The sequence below is a fragment of the Barbus barbus genome (genome assembly GCF_936440315.1).
Source record: "Barbus barbus genome assembly, chromosome: 2".
Taxonomy (NCBI): domain Eukaryota; kingdom Metazoa; phylum Chordata; class Actinopteri; order Cypriniformes; family Cyprinidae; genus Barbus; species Barbus barbus.
The window spans coordinates 40,616,520-40,638,850 of record NC_136730.1 but is presented as its reverse complement, the minus strand read 5'-3'; the positions used below and the strand labels follow the sequence as shown (position 1 = coordinate 40,638,850).

At 37.9% G+C, this 22,331-nt stretch overlaps 2 protein-coding genes across 3 annotated transcripts in view; one reads left to right on the top strand and one right to left on the bottom strand.

The window, feature by feature from the left end:
* LOC306887262 (myotubularin-related protein 13-like) overlaps positions 1 to 16,994 on the bottom strand; it is a 145,351-nt gene extending 128,357 nt beyond the window's left edge. For both annotated transcript variants that reach the window (XM_079444880.1, XM_079444881.1), the window contains exon 1: positions 16,839 to 16,994. In XM_079444880.1, the coding sequence (XP_079301006.1) occupies positions 16,839 to 16,893 (55 nt within the window). In that variant the 5' untranslated portion in view covers positions 16,894 to 16,994. The remainder of the gene's footprint in view (positions 1 to 16,838) is intronic.
* A 1,960-nt stretch (positions 16,995 to 18,954) lies between these two features.
* Positions 18,955 to 21,341, top strand: LOC306879349 (pro-adrenomedullin-like). The gene is made up of 4 exons (XM_079432202.1): positions 18,955 to 19,071; positions 19,566 to 19,669; positions 19,766 to 19,879; positions 20,082 to 21,341. The coding sequence occupies exons 2-4, from the start codon at positions 19,578 to 19,580 to the stop codon at positions 20,389 to 20,391; spliced, it is 516 nt and encodes a 171-aa protein (XP_079288328.1). The 5' UTR covers positions 18,955 to 19,071; positions 19,566 to 19,577; the 3' UTR covers positions 20,392 to 21,341.
* Positions 21,342 to 22,331: the final 990 nt, after the last annotated feature.

The following is a 22,331-nucleotide window of genomic DNA, read 5'->3' as shown; positions in this document are numbered from 1 at the left end:
AAAATAATAAATCGCAATTCCAGGTTTCCTAGCTGGCACAATTACTCCTCATGCATTCCTTCTGGTCTTTTTGGCGTCCAAAACCATCTTTCCTGGCCCATTTTTTTTTGGTGACAAAGAAAGCATTGTATGCACAGGGCCAAGAGGGTTTCGTCAATTAGCGTTTACTAGTGTAAACATTGTAATGTGACAATACCAGTCCTTATGAACACAAACACCCCTCTCTCAAACTAGAGAATGCAGCACAATTTAATGGAATAGTCTCCAAGAGGTCAAATTGACTGGGCCTTTAACAACTAATTTAAGGCTTCATATCTTAACACAGATATGGAGTTAAGACAAATACTCAGTTAAAAATGAAGTATGTACTAGATATCATTCTTCATTTGCTTATCTGGGGAATACATCACAGCCTGTGTTTTTGATAATATCTGGAACAGGGAATTGGAACCTGGAGTATATACTGGGTCAGGGGACGTTGGAGATCTTTACAGTTTATCATAATGTGAGTTTGGAAAGACCATTGACAGTATGTTATTACAGATAGACAAAACAGGCCAGATATCTACTGGACGAACGCATTGCTGGATTGTCACTTTTTTGGAGTAAATGACTGATCAGATGACAGACAACTTCATAAAAGATATTGCTCTTGGAAATGGGCTGTTAAAATTAGAGAAAATAAATTTTGACTGTTTGGGGAAATGCTTGCCAAGATGTGCAAATGTGTGTATAGTAGAAATATTCAATCCTAATGTGAAATGACATTAAATGGATAGTTCACCCAAAAATGAAAATTGTCATCACCCTCATTCCGTTCCAAGCATGTATGAATTTAATTCTGTGAAACGCAAAATATATTTTGGAAAACATCTCAGTGTTTGTGTATATAGTAGGGGTGTAACGATACCACAAACCGAACCGAAAGATCGCGATACACCACCCACGATACGAATCGCTGAACTCTCGTCGCGTACCGCGGTACTCACTCCCCCTGCTGCCCATAGTTGAGGTTAATGGTACTTATCTCCAACTAACTATTCATTTAAACGAATTGTTCTTTGCTTACATTTGATTAAATTGTATTAGTAACGACTAATAAGAGCTTTTTAAATTTTGTTCTAAATATTATATTCTAAAGTTACTGTTTTCCAAGTGCATGTCATTTCACGTGACTTGGGGGTGAGCGTCACACTCGGTTGCTAGTATATGCAGGATGGCTGCTTCGCATAGTACTGAAATTGCAGATCCCCCGGACACATTTAAGTCTCCTGTGTGGGAACACTTTGGTTTTCCAGTGGAGTACAGGAATGGAATTAGTGTCGTAGACAAAGCGCACACAATCTGTCGTAACTGTTTCACAAAACTCTCTTATACGACAGGAAACACATCTCATGGTGCGTTCACACCAGACGCGAATGAAGCGTTAAGCGCGAGTGATTTACATGTTAAGTCAATGCAAAGACGCGATTAGACATCCTGTGGCGCGATTCGCGCAAATGAGTCGACCGCATTTCAGTCAGAATGTGCTGCATGATGGTGTTTTTGAAAAAGAACTTAAAACTTAATTGAACTTCCAAATGTTTCTTAGAGTGGACAAGCCAGTGTTTATTTTTGACTAGAGTACATTGGAGTTATCTCATTTTAGTTTACTCTGTTATGCTGGCTGCACTAAAGAGAGAAATGTTTTATTCTGACTACCTACATTGGAGGTATTTATTTCATTTTTGTTAACTCCGGTATGCTGACTGCACTAAAAATGTGAAGCCAAAGTTAATAAAGAAAAAGATAAGTCAAGTTATTGTTATTATTGAGTTAAGTGAATCTATTGTTCCTTAGCATTGCTGGTAAGATGACATGAGCCTTACCCCCACAGCAAACCGAACCGAACCGTGCCACTGGTGTATCGTTACACCCCTAGTATACAGCGATAGTCAGTGGGGTCCAATGAGGGTGAGTAAACCGTCACCATTTAAAAAATAAAAATAAAATCTTCTTCTCATTGATACAATCATATCCACAGACGCGTCACTTTTTTCTTTGAAAACAGTAGTGTTGACAGTCAACCTGCATCTACATAAAATCATAGCTTTAAAAGTCAAAACATGGGCTTGAGCTACACTAAGCACCTCTCATGGGTTTATGTGGACTGTGCAGAAAGATACAAGCTGTTTTGATTCGCAGGGTCTCTGATTCCCAGTGTAATATTCTGCAATGTCATCAAACGGTTATTCAGATTATGGATTAGGGATTTACCTTCATCTATACACATTTATGTATATAACATGACTATAATAAACCTAAGCATATTTATCTAAAAATATAGGTAACACTTTATTATAGGGACCAATTCTCACTATTAACTAGTTGCTTATTAGCATGCCTATTATTAACATATTGGCTGACATAATGTTGACAATGTTCTGTTTTGGGTGAACTATCCCTTTAAGTGTTTGTAATCCATAGACATGAAAATGAAAATTGGTTTACATTTCGTGTATTTTATATTTGGCCACAACAGCCTAGCAATCACTTGAGGTTGAATTAATAAAATGCTGGTTTCTCGACTCCTTTTCACGTTTGTTACCCAAGCTTTGTGTACACACTCTATACAATTTGAATCTTACTGAATACCCCTATGAAGTCCACTATGCAGAGATCCATAGGGCAGAACAGTAGCTTTGATATTGCGCTGTCAGTGTTTACCGGCATAGAGAAGCTATCAATCTCTGAGCTGGCAGTTTTCAGCCAATCAGCACTTGAGAAATCCTCACATTCCAGAACATTTTACTCTAATTAGCTCATATTTCCCTCACCGTTCATCACCGCATGACATTAACATTAAACGTAACTGCCGTGCCCTGATTCTGAACCCCACAACAGAACAGAGACACACCATAGCAAGTACCCAATCTCAAAAACATCCTGAGAAACACTGTCAAACGGTATTTTCCAATCCATATCTCAACTTGTTTAAAGAACATTTCAAACAACTGAAGTCTTAAGCAACAGTCATGACACAAATATCAAACTCAGCTAACAGAGTAAAATCTGGTCCTGACATGTGTGTATCTGCACTATGACCAAGAAAACACATCCTTCAGCACATCCAAATCTTGTCGTGAGGTGTGGTTCTACTTTGCGTTGGAGGAAAGACAAAACAATGATTCAGTATCCAAAACTGGAGTCTGACATTCACACAAACAACTAAAATGTACTCAATCATATTTTACGTTTTTCTGAACAAAACCTGAGAGGTGCTTGAACATGCAACACATACAGCCACAATACCGAGGTGCTGTAGAAGGGCATTGCTACGTAGTTTCAACATCATTTGTAGCATGGTGTTATGTTATTGCTAGGGTGTTCTAGACGGCTGCTGCTAGCTGTTGCTGAGGGAAAGCAGGCAAGGCTTTGCAATATATAAGCTAGCTATTTTATTTTGTAATAATTCTTTGCTTATCAAAGAATAAGAATTATTCTGATTGGTCAATTATGGCATTCTGTTGTCAAATACTTGAGTATAATGAAGTTAGCCTAAACTGTATATTTGACCTCTGTCTCTGGCAGCTCCTACACTGTGCAAGTTTCAGGTCGCATATGACTTGTAATAATTTAGAATGTATTTTGTAAGCAGTTTTGTTACAAACAGTATAATGTACAGTCAGCCAATCATTATTGCAGATAAACATGATGTAGTATTATTACGACTATCTAGTAGTGCCTTGCATATTATTTGAGAAGTAAAAAAACAAAAACAAATTATGAATAAATTTGATATATTTTACATATATAAGCATGCCCTGTGTCTTTTATTAATAAAATAGCCAAGATACTAGATCGCTACATTATATTCCTCAGCAACAAAGTAGCAAAATGCTGTTTTTGAAGTACAGCTTGTTGACTTACACAACTGACATCTCTCGACCGACCGACTGATCGATAATTAATTCAAATAATGCTACAATTCATTCAAATACAAGTGATCTTCCTGCACTATTTCATCTCTGTGTCTGATTTGAAGCGGGCAGAATGCAAGCGCTAAAGAGCAGTAACTGATGAAAATAACCATCATTTTTACATTTCCGGTCAAATATTGTGCTGCCTGCGACCATCATTAACGGCTTTAACTTGTCAATGCTGGCAATCAACCATGGTATAAGTGGGATAATGCATGGCTAACTGTGCATTAAACCATTTTAATACACTTAGCGGAGGCACTTCTTGGCCTCCATGTCGTGCATTTAAATAGTTTAATTCACAGCTAGCCATGCATTATCCCTTATATTTAATCGCATTTGTTTCCCAATTTCCCAGTTGCACACCAGAAAGGCAAACCACCAGGGTCCCTCCAATTGCAATTCTATGATATTTCGGCTCTTTTTCTCATCCACCCAGAGAAAAAACAAGTTTGATAACTGAAAAAAAGGCACACCTCGCCTCAAAACCTTGCTTTTTTGTGGAGTTATAATGGCACACTTTGGGTTAAGGGTTTGTTCAAGTTCAACTAGAGAAAATGAAAGAAATCCAGAGATGTTGTCCAAAAAGAAAACATTTTCATATTCAATCATTTGCATTATCAAAACTCCTGATTTATTGCTATGTATCTTATTCACTGGAAATTTTTAATCCATCTTCAGGCATTCTGATCTAGATCAGACAGTACAGATGGCTGAAAAGTAGGGAGCTGGCTACTCTTTGCGTCACCACCACGTTAATATCTAACCTGAACTGGCTCATCACACAGGTGTGCAGGGGAGATGAAACATCCCATCTGTCCTGGGCTTTGGAAAAACTCTGATGCTCCAGTTCTGCACTATATCAATTATGTAAAGCAAATATTTTGCTTCACAAAACAAATGAGTGTTTTTTCCAGAAATCCCAGAGCCATCCCACAATCGGCCTTCACAATGCTGTCCAAAAAACAAGATATGCAAAGGAATATGCTATCATTTGCATGGTAAAGGGTATGAAAGATTAGCAAATTTGTGATGTCAAAACATCCAGATTCCAGGAAGCGCGCCAGTAGACCAGAGCAGCTGCGTAACTGAAAAATAAATGTCCTGAGTAAAATGTAACTCATAGGGTTTTCCAAAGGGTTGATGCGCCAGAAACAAATACAACAAATAGCAAAATGACATGTGTAATTTATTTTGGCTGTCTGAATTCAACCACACCACCGGGTGCTCTGAACAAAGGTGCAAAGCAGTTCAGCATCAAAGATCCTCAAGCTCTTGTTGATGAGCGTATTGTGACTTCTTATTACAATCGGTTAAACAAAATTGCATAGAATAAAACACGGTTAACAATGTCAGAGAGTTGGGGTAGAGGTCATCCAAACCGCTTCAGATATTTCCATATTATCACTTATCAAGAAAGTGAAAGTGATCAATCCAAGTTTATCAACAGTTCATCAGTGTAACCTTTCACCAGCTTCGGTGAGAAACAAAGAGCTGTTTAAAGCAGGCGAATCATTTGACAAATTCAATCATCTTTGTTTTTCCATTTTCAAAGAACTTTGAAGACATTTGCATTAATTTTTTCTGTCAAGCACATTTCATCTGCTATAATAAACATCTTAATGGAGAATCCGAATGATCTAGGCCAAAACTGCAATCTCCATTGCAAAGCAACCTAGTTGAAGAGACCAAAACAAAACGTCTATGATACAATTGACCATATGCACGGAGCGCTAACTTCCGGATAAAGATAAGCCAGCTAGTAATCGTCCGGTGAAGCTCATTTTATATGTGCTATATATAGGTAAAGACTCTCACAGAAACCTCTCCTGCCTCATTCTTATCATAAACTGAGAAACAAAATAATTGCAACACCGTAAATAATGATTGCCGAATTAACACACAGTTTCATGTTATTAAAGAACATATCATTTTATATGCAGAGTCTGGTAATCCCAGGAAAGTACCCACGTAAGTATAACTGTACATTTAAATGCTGACAAATAAACACTATCGTAACGGTTTAGGCAGTTAGGCTAATCTCTTAAAGGATATTGTAATGGTATTGTTGATAATATCAATATCTTACCTTCATAGCCATGAACACATTTTTAAAATCTTATGAAATTTTAAAGCATTTATTATTTCTCAACTCTACGGTGAAATCCCCATTCATGAAGAAATGGGGGCATCTTAAAAAGTCTATTTTTCACCGAGAACACGTTTTTAGCATATTTCTTCATGTCGAAGAAATATGCTAAAAACGTGTTCTCGGTGAAAAATAGACTTTTTAAGATGAAAATTTAATTACCTTTATAACCAGGAGATGGCAATAGGCTACAGGATCAATCATTGGCTGCAGCTGCCATTGATTATAAAATAAATATTTTTATATAAATATTTATAAATAATTTAGAACTTTGTCGCAATGAAGTATAAAGTATAGCAAGTGCAGGAAGTCACAAAGTCACAACCTATAATGCTGAATTATTTCAATACCTAGGCTATATAGTCAAATACAAATTAAATAAGTTGGTATAACAAATAAATAATGCATTCAATATTTTGAAATGTTTAGATTTAATTTAATAACTAGGCTGCATCGTTTAAGTTTTATCCAACACAGACCTGTAGTTCTGTTAGTCTGAATTTAGACTGAATCACTTAATGCACAGCTTTATTTTAACATCGGCTCATCAGATGATTCATTCGGTTGCCACTGTCAATCATAGCAAGGACTCGCGGCATGATTTAACGGATTCCCTCGCGTACATTTACCAATCGCATTTGTCATCCCTGAAACTGAATACGTGGACGTTTGGTCATATTAGACAAACAAAACTTTTCTCCTAATTATGAATGGATTATGTAGAGAAACCGAGCAAAGGACGCTCCTCTTACGCCACGGTACACTTGACCGGAAATGACTGAGCTGGCTTATCTACAACCAGGAAGTAACTATGCAATATTCACTCACCTTATCTTTCCATGAAACAACCAGTCCTGAAATCAACATCCTATTATCCATAAAACGTTAATAGAGGTGTTAAAATGAGATCAGTCGTAATAAAACTTCAAAGATTTATATGGTCTGCCAATTGGGTTTTCCACTGTCTAGTGGCAGCAAAACATTTCCTCTGTACATCAGAAGTGTCATATCTAACCACAAGACACTCATTTACGCTAGTAATGTTAGCATAGACTTCGCACGTATTTGTGATTTTGCCAGGAATTGACTCTTTCGTTTAAGAGGAAATCAAAGCAGGAAGCAGATAACAATAACAAAACAGACATAAAAATGAGGAGTGTCCCAACTGGACGATGCTTGTCTTTTAATGACAAATAGCCAGTCGTGAAAACATAATTCTCCAAACACAAATTTCATGAGTTCACACTTACATCTATTTAGCACGAGTAAGGTCATGCGTATTTGGCGAGTATAGTAATGCGTAGTTGGCGTGCTGTCCCAAGGAAGGAATGGCCCGAACCCAGATCCCCCCCCCCCATAGTGTGGTGAGAACTCTAGTGATACCTCTTGAGTGGAGAAGGGGTGGTGGAGGGATGCTGACTGACCGTCAAATTAATAGGTATGTCAGCTGTATTTATCACAGGGGTAGACAATAAGGGAAATTTGCCACTGGCCCTCCGGGCCAGTGTCTTTTGAAGTTCACTGGCCCAGGTCAACGCGTCGGGTATTGATCCCAATAATCACGAAAAAGAACAGTTTGCTTGAACAACATGAATAACAATTATTTTTTTTAAGGTAGGTTTAGTGCAAAGTGCAGCAAAACTGCAAAAACATGAAACAAGTGCAAATAAACCTATTGCATAGGATTCATTCTCCGTAGTCACACAGCAATTCATTATATTATGTTCATACCATAGGTTTCATACACGTTAACTTTTCTCTAACTTACTTGTCTGCATATGTGGGCATTGATCTGCAGAGGTCACAGTAAACCTTTTTTTTTTCTTGATCATAGCCCAGCTAGGGGTGGGCGATATGGGAAAAATATCATATCACGATTTTTTTTAGAAATATCACGATTCACGATTTTATCACGATTCTTTGTCATGTTGGTTTTACAAGTTGTCTGAGCATTACAGCCAAACTAGAAAGACAAAGCCTTTCAAGGTAACAAAAAACAAAAAAAAGACATGGCAGATATTTAGGCCAAAGTGGGCGAAGATAAAAATCTTTGTCATCATTCTATCTTTCTTATTAAAAAATAAGAACAAAAGATACACATTACAAATACACATAATATACAAATAAAACAAACAGTGCTTTATTTTCAGGTACAATAGGTGTATTTAGCAGAGCATTCAATGAAATTGAATGAACAAATATAAAAATAAAACACTACATAGACTGATTCCTAAAGCAACTGTATTAAAGTTTTTCAGTCAAGAATAGTGAGTGATTTTTCTCTTTGCGTTTTGTTGTTTTGTTAACGTTAAATGAATAGTTCCCCCAAATATTAATATTCTGTCATCTGTCAATTGTGTCATAATGTTTTATTTTTATACCATCATTTACTCAAAAGTTGTTTTTTTCTCCTGCTGAACATAAATGCTATTTTGAAGAAGGTGGAAAACCAATCAGTTGCTGGTCCTCAGTGACTTCCATAGGATTTTTCTTTCCTGCTATCAAAGTCAGTGTAGACCAGCAACTGTTTGGTTACCCTCATTCTTCAAAATATCTTTTTTTGGGTTGAGCACAAGAAATTAATAGTGGTTTGCGACAACATGTGAGTGAGTAAATAATGACAGAAATTTAATTTTAGGGTGAACTATCCCTTTAATGACAGTCGACAGCATGTTTAGTGTCCTGTCCCTTTAAGAGCTGCACGCATCTAATATACAGGCACGCATCCGTTTCTCTCTTAACTATTTACTTTCATTTTAGACATAACCAACTCAGTCTGTATGTAAACATTGTGTGTTTTGACAGTATTAGCGCAAAAGATAAGTTAGTTGAGTAATCAGGCACTGTTAGACAGGCTTTTTAGTGCGCGTGCTTCAGGTGTATGCACTCAGAAAACGCGCACGTCAGACCAGCGCGCGAATTAAACATTTAACCAGCAAGGCTTGTGTGCAAATAATGTACTTTTGCGATCGCGAATAAGTGCAGTGTCCTGTCAGAGTAACTCTACTGCTGTATGTCGTGTTGTACAGTAAATAGAGACGGAGGCACCAGAACTGTATTTGACAGAATGTGTGCTGTAGCACGATACTACGATATTTATTCAAAAGCAGATGGTGGAGACATTTTTATCGTCCACGATCAAAAATCATCATATCGCACACCCCTAAGCCCAGCCAATTCCAGCGGTCTCGCCACTGGGGCTGAAACTTTCTCTGCCTTTTCTTTTCGTATTCCCTTTCGCTTTCCCTCAATTCCTCTGGTGATTTTCTCTTCCTTGCCTTCTCTTTTTTACCCGGCGTTTGGCCAAGTGATGGGGGTTTCAGAAACATGTAGCCTATAGCTTAATAGTAGCTATAGGTAGGTGCTGAGCAGCAGTGTGCAGTTTGCGCGCGTGACCGCGGGAGCGAGCAAGGCGGTGCAGACGGAGCGCATAAGCCGCTGCATCTGTAAGGCGGTCGGGATCACGTAACGTGTTAGCGGTGGTTACCGAGACGATTTAACAGAAATCAAAACACAGAACCACAGGTAATTAATGTGAAATTAGACTTTTTTTAATCGAGGCATTATTTTTACTGGCCCCACCGGGCTAGTGGTTGGAGCGATCTGGTGGCCCTGACGGTTTTAAAAGTACGTCCGGGCCACCGGGCCAATTATATTGTCGACCCCAGCATCAGAATCAGAATTAGCTTTATTGCCAGGTATGTTTGCATATACGAGGAATTTGTTTTAGTGACAGTAGCTCCACAGTGCGACAGAATGACAGCAACAGGACACAGATAGTAAAAAAATAGAAAATTAAAAATAAAATAAATAATCTACAAATATGCAAAAATGGACAATGCGTCAAATAGCACAAACACAATATACAAAATAGACAATTCAGTATGTACAGATATGTTAGGCGCAAATTTGAAATGTAATAAGCATGTTTGTAAATTAAAAATAAAAAGTATGATAGTGTTGTGTGTTTCATGTTTATGTTACATCCGTGCATTGATTAACTTGAGTGCGAACCTCCTGTGTTAATTAGGCTAAGTATCTGATGCGCTCCTCCCGAACTTTGTTAACTTTCGATTCGGTGAGCCGAATGACAAATTTTGATGGAAAATAGATCTTCGAACATAAAAAGTTCTAAAGCTAAATTAACACTTGAACACTAAAATATTTAGCCACAAATCACTGTTTATTTTTAGAATGTTTATTAAATGTTGACAAAACTGATACAAAGGGAAACTGACTTCACAGATGTGGATATTCCAAAAATGAACAAATATCAATCAATTTATTAAGCTGGTCAATATATAGCTGTGTGCTTAAACTTTAAATAAATCCAGTTGAATCAAAACACTGCCCCTTTCACACAGTAATACCAATAAATTGTAAAATGCACTGTTCACAAAGGCAACGGCGTTCCGTCTTTTTCCAGTAAAGCACCATTCACACATCCATTTCAAATACAGGTAAATTCTATGACATGATTATTCAGAAATGACATCTTAACGGCTGCGCCTCCCGGTGTTGTGTTTGTAAACATGGAGGGGTATTCACGATCAGTGTTTTTGTTGATGATTTCATTTTTCTGTCAAACGTTCACATTCATGCACTGCTTTTGGCCCAGAGACATCACATTACACCACTTCAAACTGGACTACACAGCATGGAGTAAATACATCATCTACGTCAGAATGTTATAACTGACCCAGAACCATTGAATTTTGAATTTCAGCGGCTCTGGATTGGCCCGGAGTAGACATCTTACGTCACTTCTTCTAAACTTGTACGTGCTCATACCGGTAATCTTCATTCTGCGTTCACACACAGTAAGCATGATTCCGGCCATTTACTGCTTATGTTAAAACTTCTCTCACTGATAAATTTACTGGTATTTTTAAAAAGGGCCTGTTCACACATGATCGCTTTTCGGTAATTTACCAGTGAAGTCTGTGAGTGCAAAGGGCTAATGATTCATTTGCAACTGCATCATCAGTGTACTCATGCAGCATTTATCATATGTTAAGTTTTAGTACAAATATAAACAATGTAAAGCATTTACATCTGAATTAAAGTGATAGTTCACCCAAAAATTTAAATCTGGTCATTTACTCACTAAATAATGACAGAATTTTAATTTCATAAACACTGCTGTTTTGCATCTTTTTATGCCATTTCAGAGCAAATACATATAAACATTGTGACATACTAAATTTAAAACAAACGTTTTTTGGGGGGGGGGTCTCAATTTTCTTAGCCAACATGTCTAAACAGGGGTTTCACTGTACTGTATGCCTACTGAAATTATTCAATACTTAATTTTGTATATTTATAGAATATTAAACTGAAAACTTTTAAACAAAAGACATATCGTGTTGAAAAACTAAATATTTTGAAAGTTTCGAAATTAAAACTGAACATGAGTCAGAATCTTGCTAATGTGTAAATCACATTCGTGTGGACCATTTTGGAAAGCAGCCTACTTCTTAAAAAGACTAATCTTTAGACATTCATTTAGACATTACAGACGTTCAAAATAAACTGACTGATAATGCCAAGAAAACATTGCTCATCCACTAACACCAACAGCTAATTGTTGCAAGACTCCAATCCATGGACCTCATCAGAAACTGAAGAAATCTCCAACATTAAGGTCCATACCACATGCCTCTATTCCCAATGATTCACATCTGTCGTGTATAAAAAAAAACAGAGATCACACAAACATCTGCACATGGAAATGCTTAAAAACACTCTGTTTTGTTCATGATATATTTAGTGTCCCACACCAGGTTTTACTTACATTATGTAATTCATTTTTCAGCATGCAGGCTCAATCAATACAGGATCTTGTAAAGAAAACAAAATCTGCAAGATACCACTCAATTTATGATGATGCACCAAAAGGTTTTTGTTTGCCAATGACTATTTTTTGTCCTTTATACAGCAGCATAATTTATAGCTAATAATATGGTCATTGGATGCTGTTTGAATTGCATCATGTTAAACTGGCCTGTTACTTTCTGGTTTAACTCAATGTTTTCATTTTGAAAGAGCATGTTTCATGTAGCTCAAAATACATTTTACACTTCCCATCATGCTTTGCACAGGGCTGACTATGGGGAGAGAAAATGTTAAAATATAATTTCATGCATTTTTTAAGCAAGATGAGAAAATAGGGAGACTTGTCCATGTCTAATGTTCAATTCTGTTGGTACTGTATTTTAAGATGTTGATGTCTTTGGGCAAGTTGCATTGTGGTGAGGAAGTGTGGCGCATGTGCTTGGGTTGAGGACCTGCTAAAAAGAATTCAAGTTACTTTAATAAAAAAGCAACTCCAATGGGAGTGCTAGGATATTAACAGAGCCATGGTTAGACTGCCAATATCGAATATCATATATGTGACCCTGGACCACAAAAGCAGTCTTAAGTCGCTGGGGTATATTTGTAGCAATAGCCAAAAATACACTGTATGGGTCAAAATTATCGATTTTTCTTTTATGCCAAAAATCATTAGGATATTAAGTAAAGATCATGTTCCATGAAGATACTTCGTAGATTTCCTACTGTAAATACATCAAAACCTAATTTTTGATTAGTAATATGCATTGCTAAGAACTTCATTTTATCGATTTTATCAATATTTCGATTTTTTTGCACCCTCAGATTTCAGATATTCAAATAGTTGCATCTCGGCCAAATATTGCCCTAACAAACCATACATCAATGAAAAGCTTATTTATTCAGCTTTCAGACTATGTATAAATCTCAATTTCGAAAACTTGACCCTTATGACTGGTTTTGTGATCCAGGGTCACGTATGTAAAGACAATTTAACTTGCTAGTATGTTTTTATAACACTTTGGCTGAACTTGTATGGAAAGTGATTCTACTGAAATATTTAATTTAGGACGAACTAAAGCAAACTGAGTAAGCTCAACTAAAATTAGACATGTCCAAATAACTCAATCACATGGAACCACGATTGAATCACATTCAACAAAAATCACACTCGCCAAGAAGACAAATACCTCAGAACTCTCTCTAAACAACTTGGAACTTGGGCTTCTTCTGTGGAACACTAAAGAAGATATTTTCAACAATGTTTTTGTTATACAACGATAGTCAGTGGAGTCCATTTTGACACAGGGCATACAGAAAGTCATAGGTTCGAAACAATGTGAGAGTGAGTAAACGGTGACAGGGTTTTAATTTTGGGGTGAATTATTTTTATAAAACCACGATAAGTATTTAAAAAAAAAATCAAGACTGATCAAGAATTGTTTCTGCTGTCAGGTAGATTTTTACTTGTCCCGCTGCCAATTTCAATGGAAATTGAATAAAAAACATATTTTACATTAAATACACATAAAAACATACAAATATCATCATTTACTTCAATAACATGAGAAAGGCATCTCTGCGCAGTTCTTCTAAATTAGGAATGTGCGATGCCTTCTCATTTATTATCTTGATCTAAAGGGGATAAAATTTCCAGCTGTTCCAGTGAGGATGATGTGTGAATTCACGCTATCCCCCACAGACGTCAGGAACACTGAGTTCCCCAGCACAACACAACCATTTATGCACTGGATATCTGTATGAGCTGAAACAGGGGACGCTGCTCACCTATTCATATGCCACGAGTGACAGAGATGATTCAGCTAGATCAGCCCTTAAAGACTGAAGCCGGGAGGAAAGCCAGCTTATCTGATGCCCTCAGTAGAAGCAAGTCAGGGTCTTTTTATACTACTGAAAGAAAGGCCTCACTCATTTGAACTCTATGGATGCTTATAATTGCTAAGAAAGACACTGCAACACCACCAAGACTCCTTCAAAACAAACAGTTGTCTATTCAGAGAAGACACAGGCTGGAGTTCAGCTCACAATTAAAGAATTTATGGGTATAGGTGTTTTCATTGAGACATGGACTTTACAAAAACACTTAGATTTAAGGAAAACAACATCGTCAACCCAGCTCTAGCATCCACACAGCGGACATGTTTACCCGTTGTAGTTTATCCACATTGTGTGCATAAAATAGACACTGACAGAGTCCAAACGTGCCATCGGAGAAGCACTAACTAGCCTAAATGTGAGCGTTTGAAACAATGATTTTGGCTGTCCAAAATGGTTTCAACAAAATATTTTCGGCTGTCAGAATGTTGATGCATCATAGTTTTCTCTGGCCTCGAAAGTCGGCTATATATTGAACTACATATAATTTATCATCATAGCTAGCATGCAAGTTTGCATGGATCCTCAAGCCTTCATTTGTGCTGAACACTTAAGTCATTTTAAAAGGGTTCAGTTCACCTTACAGTCTGTTTGGACCATATATAATCTAAAATGAGTGTGAACTGCTCTCAGAGTGTAAAAACCTCTACGAGTGAGAATGAAACTACTCATTGTTCCTCTGTGGCTTTAAACAAACCATGAGAGCAACTTCTTAAAGGAGACTGACCCAACAATTAAAAGGTTACTCTACCCCAAAATGAGAATTTTGTCATTAATCCCCATGTCGTTCCAAACCAATAAAAGCTTCGTTCATCTTTGGAACACAATTTAAGATATTTTGGATGAAAACCAGGAGGCTTGTGACTGTCCCATTGACTGCCAAACAATTAACACTGCCAAGGCCCAGAAAAGTATGAAAGTCAAAATAGTCCATCTGCCATCAGTGGTTCAACCGTAACGTAATGAAGCTACGAGAATACTTTTTGTACGCCAAAAAAAACCCACTTTATTCAACAATTCGACTCCTCTGTGTCAGCATAGCGCCGTTTTGGAGAGTATCCGCTGAACGCAAACAGCGTATGCTGGTCTGTGTCAGCTGCACCACACAGATACGTCTTCTATGTTTGTTTACGCTTTGATTTTAATGAAAACAGCGTATCCGTGAAGTGCGGCTGACACAGAACAGCAAAGCTTTTACGGGTTTGGAACGACATTGGGGTAAGTGATTAATGACAACATTTTCATTTTGGGGTGGAGTAACCCTTTAAACTTTTGTCACTCTGGATGGAAAGAATCAGCAATATGACAGCTGTTTTTGAGTCTCTGAAAGAGAAGGGTTCTGGTAACATTTTGGATAATAGCATGTCTGTGTGCACAGAATAAATACCTCATTAGTGTTTGCTCCTGCTGAAACACAGTATGAGCAGTCCATGACCTATTTTGCACAGCCACTTAAGTCCAAAAACAAATGCAGTCAATCATGACCACAGTCTCAGCTAGAGTGTACTACAGTCTGACGCAAAACAACGTTGATGTTGCAAAGTCTGTCTCTGTTTTTATGCAACACCGTACAATCTGACAAGCAACAATCGCATAAAGACAAGGGAAAACAATGTGCACCAGAATTTAGTCAGCTCCTCCACCTCCCACTGATGGAGATGTGAGATAAATGTAAGATCCTTCTGTCTCTGAATAATGAATATGGAGTTCACACTCAATGAGGGGAAAACAAAACATCTCTTTTATTCATAAGCCCAAACTTGAGACAAATATAGCGTTTGGTGCATGACTTTTATGTCCAGTCCATAAAGTAATAGCTTGTACTGGAAATCAATTAACAACTCTTTAACAACGTACACAAATTGCATATAATTAGTAAGATATTTAAAAGGTTTATGATCAAAGCTTTGTGGTTTTGAATGTGGAGGTTCAATGAAAAGAGAGATGGACAAACAATTGTTCCTCAAAAGCCTGGTGGACCATATTAAAACTTCATAATCACTTGTGACTTGAGAGAGTCTTACAATATAAAGTGTGCCATGACCTGAAAGCAGACGTTTTTAGAATCAAGTTATTTTTACTTGCTAAAAGGTAGGAACCAATTAGTGGGCAGAAAGCATGTAGTAGAATAAGTCAAACCGGTTTTTCAGTAAAGTTTTGATCATGTTTACATGCCATAAAATTCTTTAGATGTGTTTTTCAACACTTTGGCATTTCTTTGTTAAATGGAAAGACGTGCAAGAATTGATTTCCCTCACTTTCTTTTGATAGTTAAATGAGTGTAATATAAGGGATACTGAACAGCATGGTTTTGTGTGCATACGTGCGCTTTTGAGATGACCTGCTGCTTCCTTCGGCATGTAAACACGCTCATGAGCTGTAAATGAGAGCAGCGTGGAGCACCTGCAGTCTCCACACAGCCGTAAAGTCCTGTTTCCTCTGCATCCGCTTTCCACAACACAGGAAGAGCTCTCCGGCAGATCCGTATGAAAGCGCACACACATACAGAGAGCACCGGTTCCCTCTCTACAGACCCGAGCCTCACGGCTAAATGTGGAAATCAATGCTTAAATCGCCATTTAGAGATCAATGCGTGTGACCCGCATGAGTCACGCGACAAACACAAGAGGTGTGTGCTGAGATTTACTCAGTGAGTGGTGCTAAAACACTCGTACGTCAAACAAAAACACATTATACGGCATGCTATTGTGAAAACACTCGCTTGAACCATGTATATGAAACAATAGCATCCATCCTAGCTTTCTTTTAAAACTCCCATTTAGACAAATGCGTACTAGCTACTTATTCATAAACCCAAACAGCAACAAACAGAGATATCCCCTGCTAAAACCGACTCATACTTCCTCTTGGTACCGAAAATAACAAGTGAAATCCTTATATTAATCTCTTGAAGCACAGCAGCAGCAGTTTTGCAGTAACAGTTGTTGCTAACGGCCTAAATAAATCACAACACTCCTCTACTCACAAACACAGCGACTCACCAGCCTTATCCGGGTCGTATCCCACTACTGTGAAATAATCAGCCAGTCTAGCCATGGTTTCCTCTTTTGGCGAAATTCTGCAACACAATTCAGCATTTTTCCTTCAAAAGCACAGCCATGTTTGACACAGAGGGAGCCAGTGCGCATGCGCGGTCCGTTCATGGGCGTGGGTCCTGCATTCACCGACAGCGATGCAATAATGCAAAATTATTTACTGTTTATTTATTTCGTGAGTTAGTAGTACCGTGGACTATGCAAAAGTATGACTAGTAAATAGATTCGTGATGCACCAAATTTGAATTTGTGATGATATATGAGTAATATTTCATACAATATGTGATATCCTAATAATAAACAGCGTTGAACACTTTTTATTTTTTGCTCAGCTTGGACATACATCATGCAGTTAGTAAACAAGTAATACCAGCTATCATTGTTATCAAGGGTAACACATGGACCATATGAAATCTCATTTATGCAGCAGGAAACTGTTGAATATGGCACTGTTCATATTAGCTCATAACAGTGAAAAAAGTCCATAATATTATATAATATTTGTTACAACAGACCCTCACAAATAATACTAAAATTTTAATTCAGTGTATGTGTTTTTGTAATTGACCAGCCATTAGTCAATGAAAAACTAAAATAAGCATATAGTTGATTTATATTCTTTATTCTCGATAAATTTATATATTCTTTCCCCAAATTAAGTGCCTAAAAGCCAATTCATCTTTGCAAAAGATACAAAGTTACAAGTTAGTTACATTTATTACTGAATTATAATGATAATCAGAATAAACAAGTTCTTTAGCTTGTCTGTACAAATAATAATAATAATGCTGCATAACCTTTACAAATGTACAACTCTGCTAGATATACATATGCTGATACTTTAAATTATACTTTGATGTATACAGTGTTACTGAATGATTACCGTATTCATGTAATATTGTTTTTAACAAGGTACTACCAAAAATACCATGTGATATAATGGTAGTGAACTAAATGAGACTCTCAAGGAATGTCTGTTTTCAAATGTCTGACTATTTTTCGTCTGTTTATACATGATCACCCCAAACCAACAACAGTATGAAATTGCCAACATAGAGATGAAAACTCATCATGACATCAGGGTGTGACATCAGTGACTCATTTGTAACTGTAGCAGTCCTGAGCATATAACACACAGGTAGACCTGTTTCCCACCTGCATCTGTGGGTTCCCTCATCATACTTCATCAAATATCAACAACCCTTGTGATGGCTATGACATATTGATTTAGCAAACATTATTTACCATATATGGGCTGAGAGGCAAACAACTGGATGGTGTCCGTGAGTGAATGTTGTGCAATCTTTGACTTCCCATATAAGGATATACCAGGGTTGCACAGTAATTAACATGATCTAATTACATTTTTTTTGTGAAATAAATGTTGGCTGTTCTATGAAAAATTATACAAATTAATTTTAGTAATTATTTTATCAGAAGAATTGAATTTGATTTAGTCTAAAGCGAGGGGGAAAACATTTACAAACTAGTTGAAGGTCAGTAGGCATTCTCCCAAAACTGTAAATGTACCGTTATCAGTGTTTACACATCCAGAAATAGAGAGTCTTACCTCTTACATAGAAAACCTGACAGGTGTATAAATAAATCTCTCATACTAGTTTTATTTGATCTTTTTGGAGTGCTAAAAATGACATATACTTTTGTTTAAATCCAAATTAATGCATTGGCCATTATTTTTTATGCAGAATATTCATGTCCAAGAATTTAAAGATTTGTCTTTCTGTCTTTGTCTGACACAGATAGCAGTTGTACCCCCAAAAAATCATGAGCAATGTAATAGAAGAAACTAAATTCATTGTAACGTTGGGATTTTTCAAAGACTTCCCCAGATTGTCGGTTGCTTATTATTCCCAGAAACTCTGATACAATCCATTAAGTTATTTCAGAACCCATCAATATCCCCAGTTTCGTTTTCTTATTCTCGTTCGTGCTCTAACTGAGGTGGCCACCCTGAACTACAGAAATGAAGAGCTGGGATGAGAGAGTGTGTTACTTGCCCCTCCCATCTCCCTGCAGTATAAATGCACTTACGCCTGCTGTGGAGAGTCAGACTATAAGCAGAGTATCACCGCTGCCACAGCACTAAGAGCAAGTGAAACATCTCTGGATTACTTTCTACACAGACTTCTGAAGCCAACCCAAGAGTACTTCAACACAGGTATGCATTTTTAAAGGAAGCTTATGTCTTTCTGTTAGGTCAAGGCTCATATGCACAGGTTATCTGTAGTTATATAAGAAACTGAGCCCTTTTTTTGCATCTCCAAGCCAGGGAACTTGCTTCTGTCTGTTAGGCAAAACCTTAGTCGGATTTGAAGGGAATTTGAGTGACTTTTTAAATTAGGTACTGATGTTAAGGACAGCCTGTTTTGTAAAAAAAAAACAGTTTTATACATCATTGTCCCTTTTACTGCTTATCAGGGAACTGAAGCATTGTTGCAAGTTTACTTATTCATAGAAAGTGCAACATCAGCTTGACTTTGTAAATAAATGCATAATGAGTGTAAATAGCTTGGATTTTGGACTCTTGTGCAAGCGTGAGCAAAGCATGGTTGGCACAGAGTAGGGGAGTTGCATGCAGGTGATTGGAGGTTTCAGCTGAATTTCTTTCAAAACTGATATCTAACAGATGATTAATTTGCTTTTTCCTTCAAGATTTCAGTCACGATGCAACTGATACTGCAGTCAATCTTCTGCTGCTGCCTGCTGGCCACCGTTGCACCCGGTGTGGACAGTGCAAAACATGACCTGAAAAGAAGGTAAGCTGCTGTGTTGATTTGATTTCAGGCTTTTATTCATGCTTAGAATTGGTTGGAAAGTTTCTAACAAACATGTTTCCTCTTCTTGATACTTAGTGTTCGGCTGCAGAGATCGAAAAGGAATTTGAGCCTTGCTGCACTGAGGACTTTAGACAACAGCCAGTTTGTCAGACCGGACGATGTCAAAGACAATTTAAGGCCACATTCCAGGTAAGAATTACCAAGCATTAGCAGCTGTAAATTATGTAATTGTTTTCTTAGTTAAGTGTTAAGTTAAGTGTGGTTTCACATGATGAAGTTGGAGTACAAACTTGTCAGCCCAGGAACGTTAAACTAAGGCTGCAAGCCAAAAGCAATTGCTCAGGAACTCCGGGCAGGCATTAATGTCCTCTTCCCTTGTCTGCCTTTCCAGCACTGACATCAGCATTAGGACAAAACGCTCCAAGAACTCCATCAACCAGTCCAGGAGAGCGGGCTGCTCGCTTGGCACCTGCACGGTGCATGTGCTGGCACACCGTCTCCATGACCTCAACAACAAGCTGAAGATCGGGAATGCACCTGCTGACAAGATCAATCCCTTCGGGTACGGCCGGCGGCGAAGGTCCGTTCCAGAGAAAGTAATGACACTGCGACAGGAGGGCAGCAGGCTGCGGACGGTGTGGAGCAGCTCAAACTCTCAATCGCGGCTGCACAAGCTGGAAGCACTACTCAGACGGACGTGAGCGGACGGGGTGGGAGCGCTCGGGGACGCGGCGACAGAGGCTCGCCGGCCAACTATGAAATTATAGAAATGCCTCAGACACCTGCCAAGAGTTCTCCAGCGCATTCTTTTCCAAGCACAGGGGCTGGAAGAGCAATCTTGCCTTCTGAAGGCTATCCTCGGAAGAGAAATCAGCAAAGAGAAGCGCAGAAACAACAGCAGCTGTTGAAAACAAGTGGGGACGCAGATGGAGAAGCTGAAAAAGTGTGCCTTGGATATGAGCAAGAGATCGTTGCACTGAAGTGGACTGGCCTCAGGGAAAAGCAGAACCTCCTCTCCTGGGACAAATGGACTGCCCTCCTGGTGAACCAGTCGGTGGGATTACAGCCCCTAGTTTAGCTGTTCCTGTCCAGTGACTGTGTCAGAAAGTCTTTGGACTTCAAGTCGATTCAATGGGGAAAGATTCATGAATCTGGAAAGGAACACACAGAGAGACTTTTAAAATGCCAATGAAGGTGTTTCTAATTTGGAATCACATTTTTGGACACTGTAAGCTGGATGAATGCTTTTGATTATGTGAACTGTCTGTGCCAGTCCACGAGGATTGTATTCTAACTTACTTGAACATTGTTGTTGTTATTATAGAGATATGTGCAATCTATTTCATTTTTTATTGCAAGTATATGTATATTTGAAGAAAAAAAAATGGTCAAAGATATTACTATTTAATTGTTTTATATTACTTTATACTACTTACAGAGATAGAGCTATTTTTGTACAGGGAAAAAAATAAGGGCATTGAAGGTAGCGTTATATCTATTATACATTTATGTCAAGGATGTCTCAAGCTGTGGTATAGGATAACTTTTTATGCAATTATATATTTGTAAATGGGATCTATTTTATTTGCGTGTTTGTCTGTGAAATGAATTAACGTTGTCATTCAATAAAACCTGCATACAATTAAAGCTGACGTCTTCTGGACCTCGTCTGTTTGTTCCACAGGAAGTGAAGGTAGTAAAAGGAAAGTGTCTCTCTATTGTTCCTCGTCCGGATTGCCGAGTGGACAGACAGATGATCAGCACCTGGTCTGGGTTATTACATGTTAAAGACCCTGGGGTGCCTAGCAAATGGGGTGCCAAGTGCATTCCTTCTGTCCATTTTCCATGCCTACTCACTTCATACAAAGTGGGTTATCTGTATTTGAAGGGGGAATGGGCCAGGACTGTGTTTAATGGGACCTCTGCAGGGGGTGGGTTTGTGGGATGTAGAGCAGAGGTGAGAGGCGCTCCATAGGATATTCCACTTAAACACATCATTTTCATTCCTGTCCTAATGAGATGGAACTTCCGAAATGCACTTTTTACTGCTGCTCTCATATAAACCTAATATAAAAACACCACATGAAGCTAATCACAAATGAACACAGAAAAACACTGAAAGTCTTCCTTTAAGAACTGTCCATTGAATACAGAATGAAAAGGTAGATGTTTCTGCTGTCGCCTTCCATTAGTAAAATATTTCCTCCAAAGCTGCTTTGTTCTTTATGTTTAAGTGGCAAATAAGCTTAATTATTTAGGTACAACATAAGGCTGGAAACATTCGGAAAATTCCAGAAAGTTTAAATAAACAGAGACAATATCCACAACAGAAACTTACAGACAGCATGACAGTTTTTTTCTGTTTTCTCAATGTTCCACCAGATTATCTGAATGAAAAGTGCACTGTTACTTGTTTTTGAATGTGGAATTGATTAAGGAATTAATTAAGCCCTTTTCACAGTGGTCAGATGCTCTAACCAAAGTTTGCACCTTGCAGCTAAAAAATAATGTATTCATTCAGTCAAGCACCCTCCTCTTATGGTATTATGCTATGGCTCCATCTTGTGGCAACAATTATTGGAGTTATCATTCTTTTGCCAAGAATTTCCAAATGTGTTCTGGAACTTATGGAATGTTGACA

Excerpts from the sequence above, each read along its gene's own strand:
- LOC306879349 (XM_079432202.1), top strand. The coding sequence starts at position 19,578 with ATGCAACTGATACTGCAGTCAATCTTCTGCTGCTGCCTGCTGGCCACC. Across the intron at positions 19,670-19,765 it reads AAACATGACCTGAAAAGAAG|TGTTCGGCTGCAGAGATCGA; the intron begins GTAAGCTGCTGT and ends CTTGATACTTAG. Across the intron at positions 19,880-20,081 it reads AATTTAAGGCCACATTCCAG|CACTGACATCAGCATTAGGA; the intron begins GTAAGAATTACC and ends CTGCCTTTCCAG.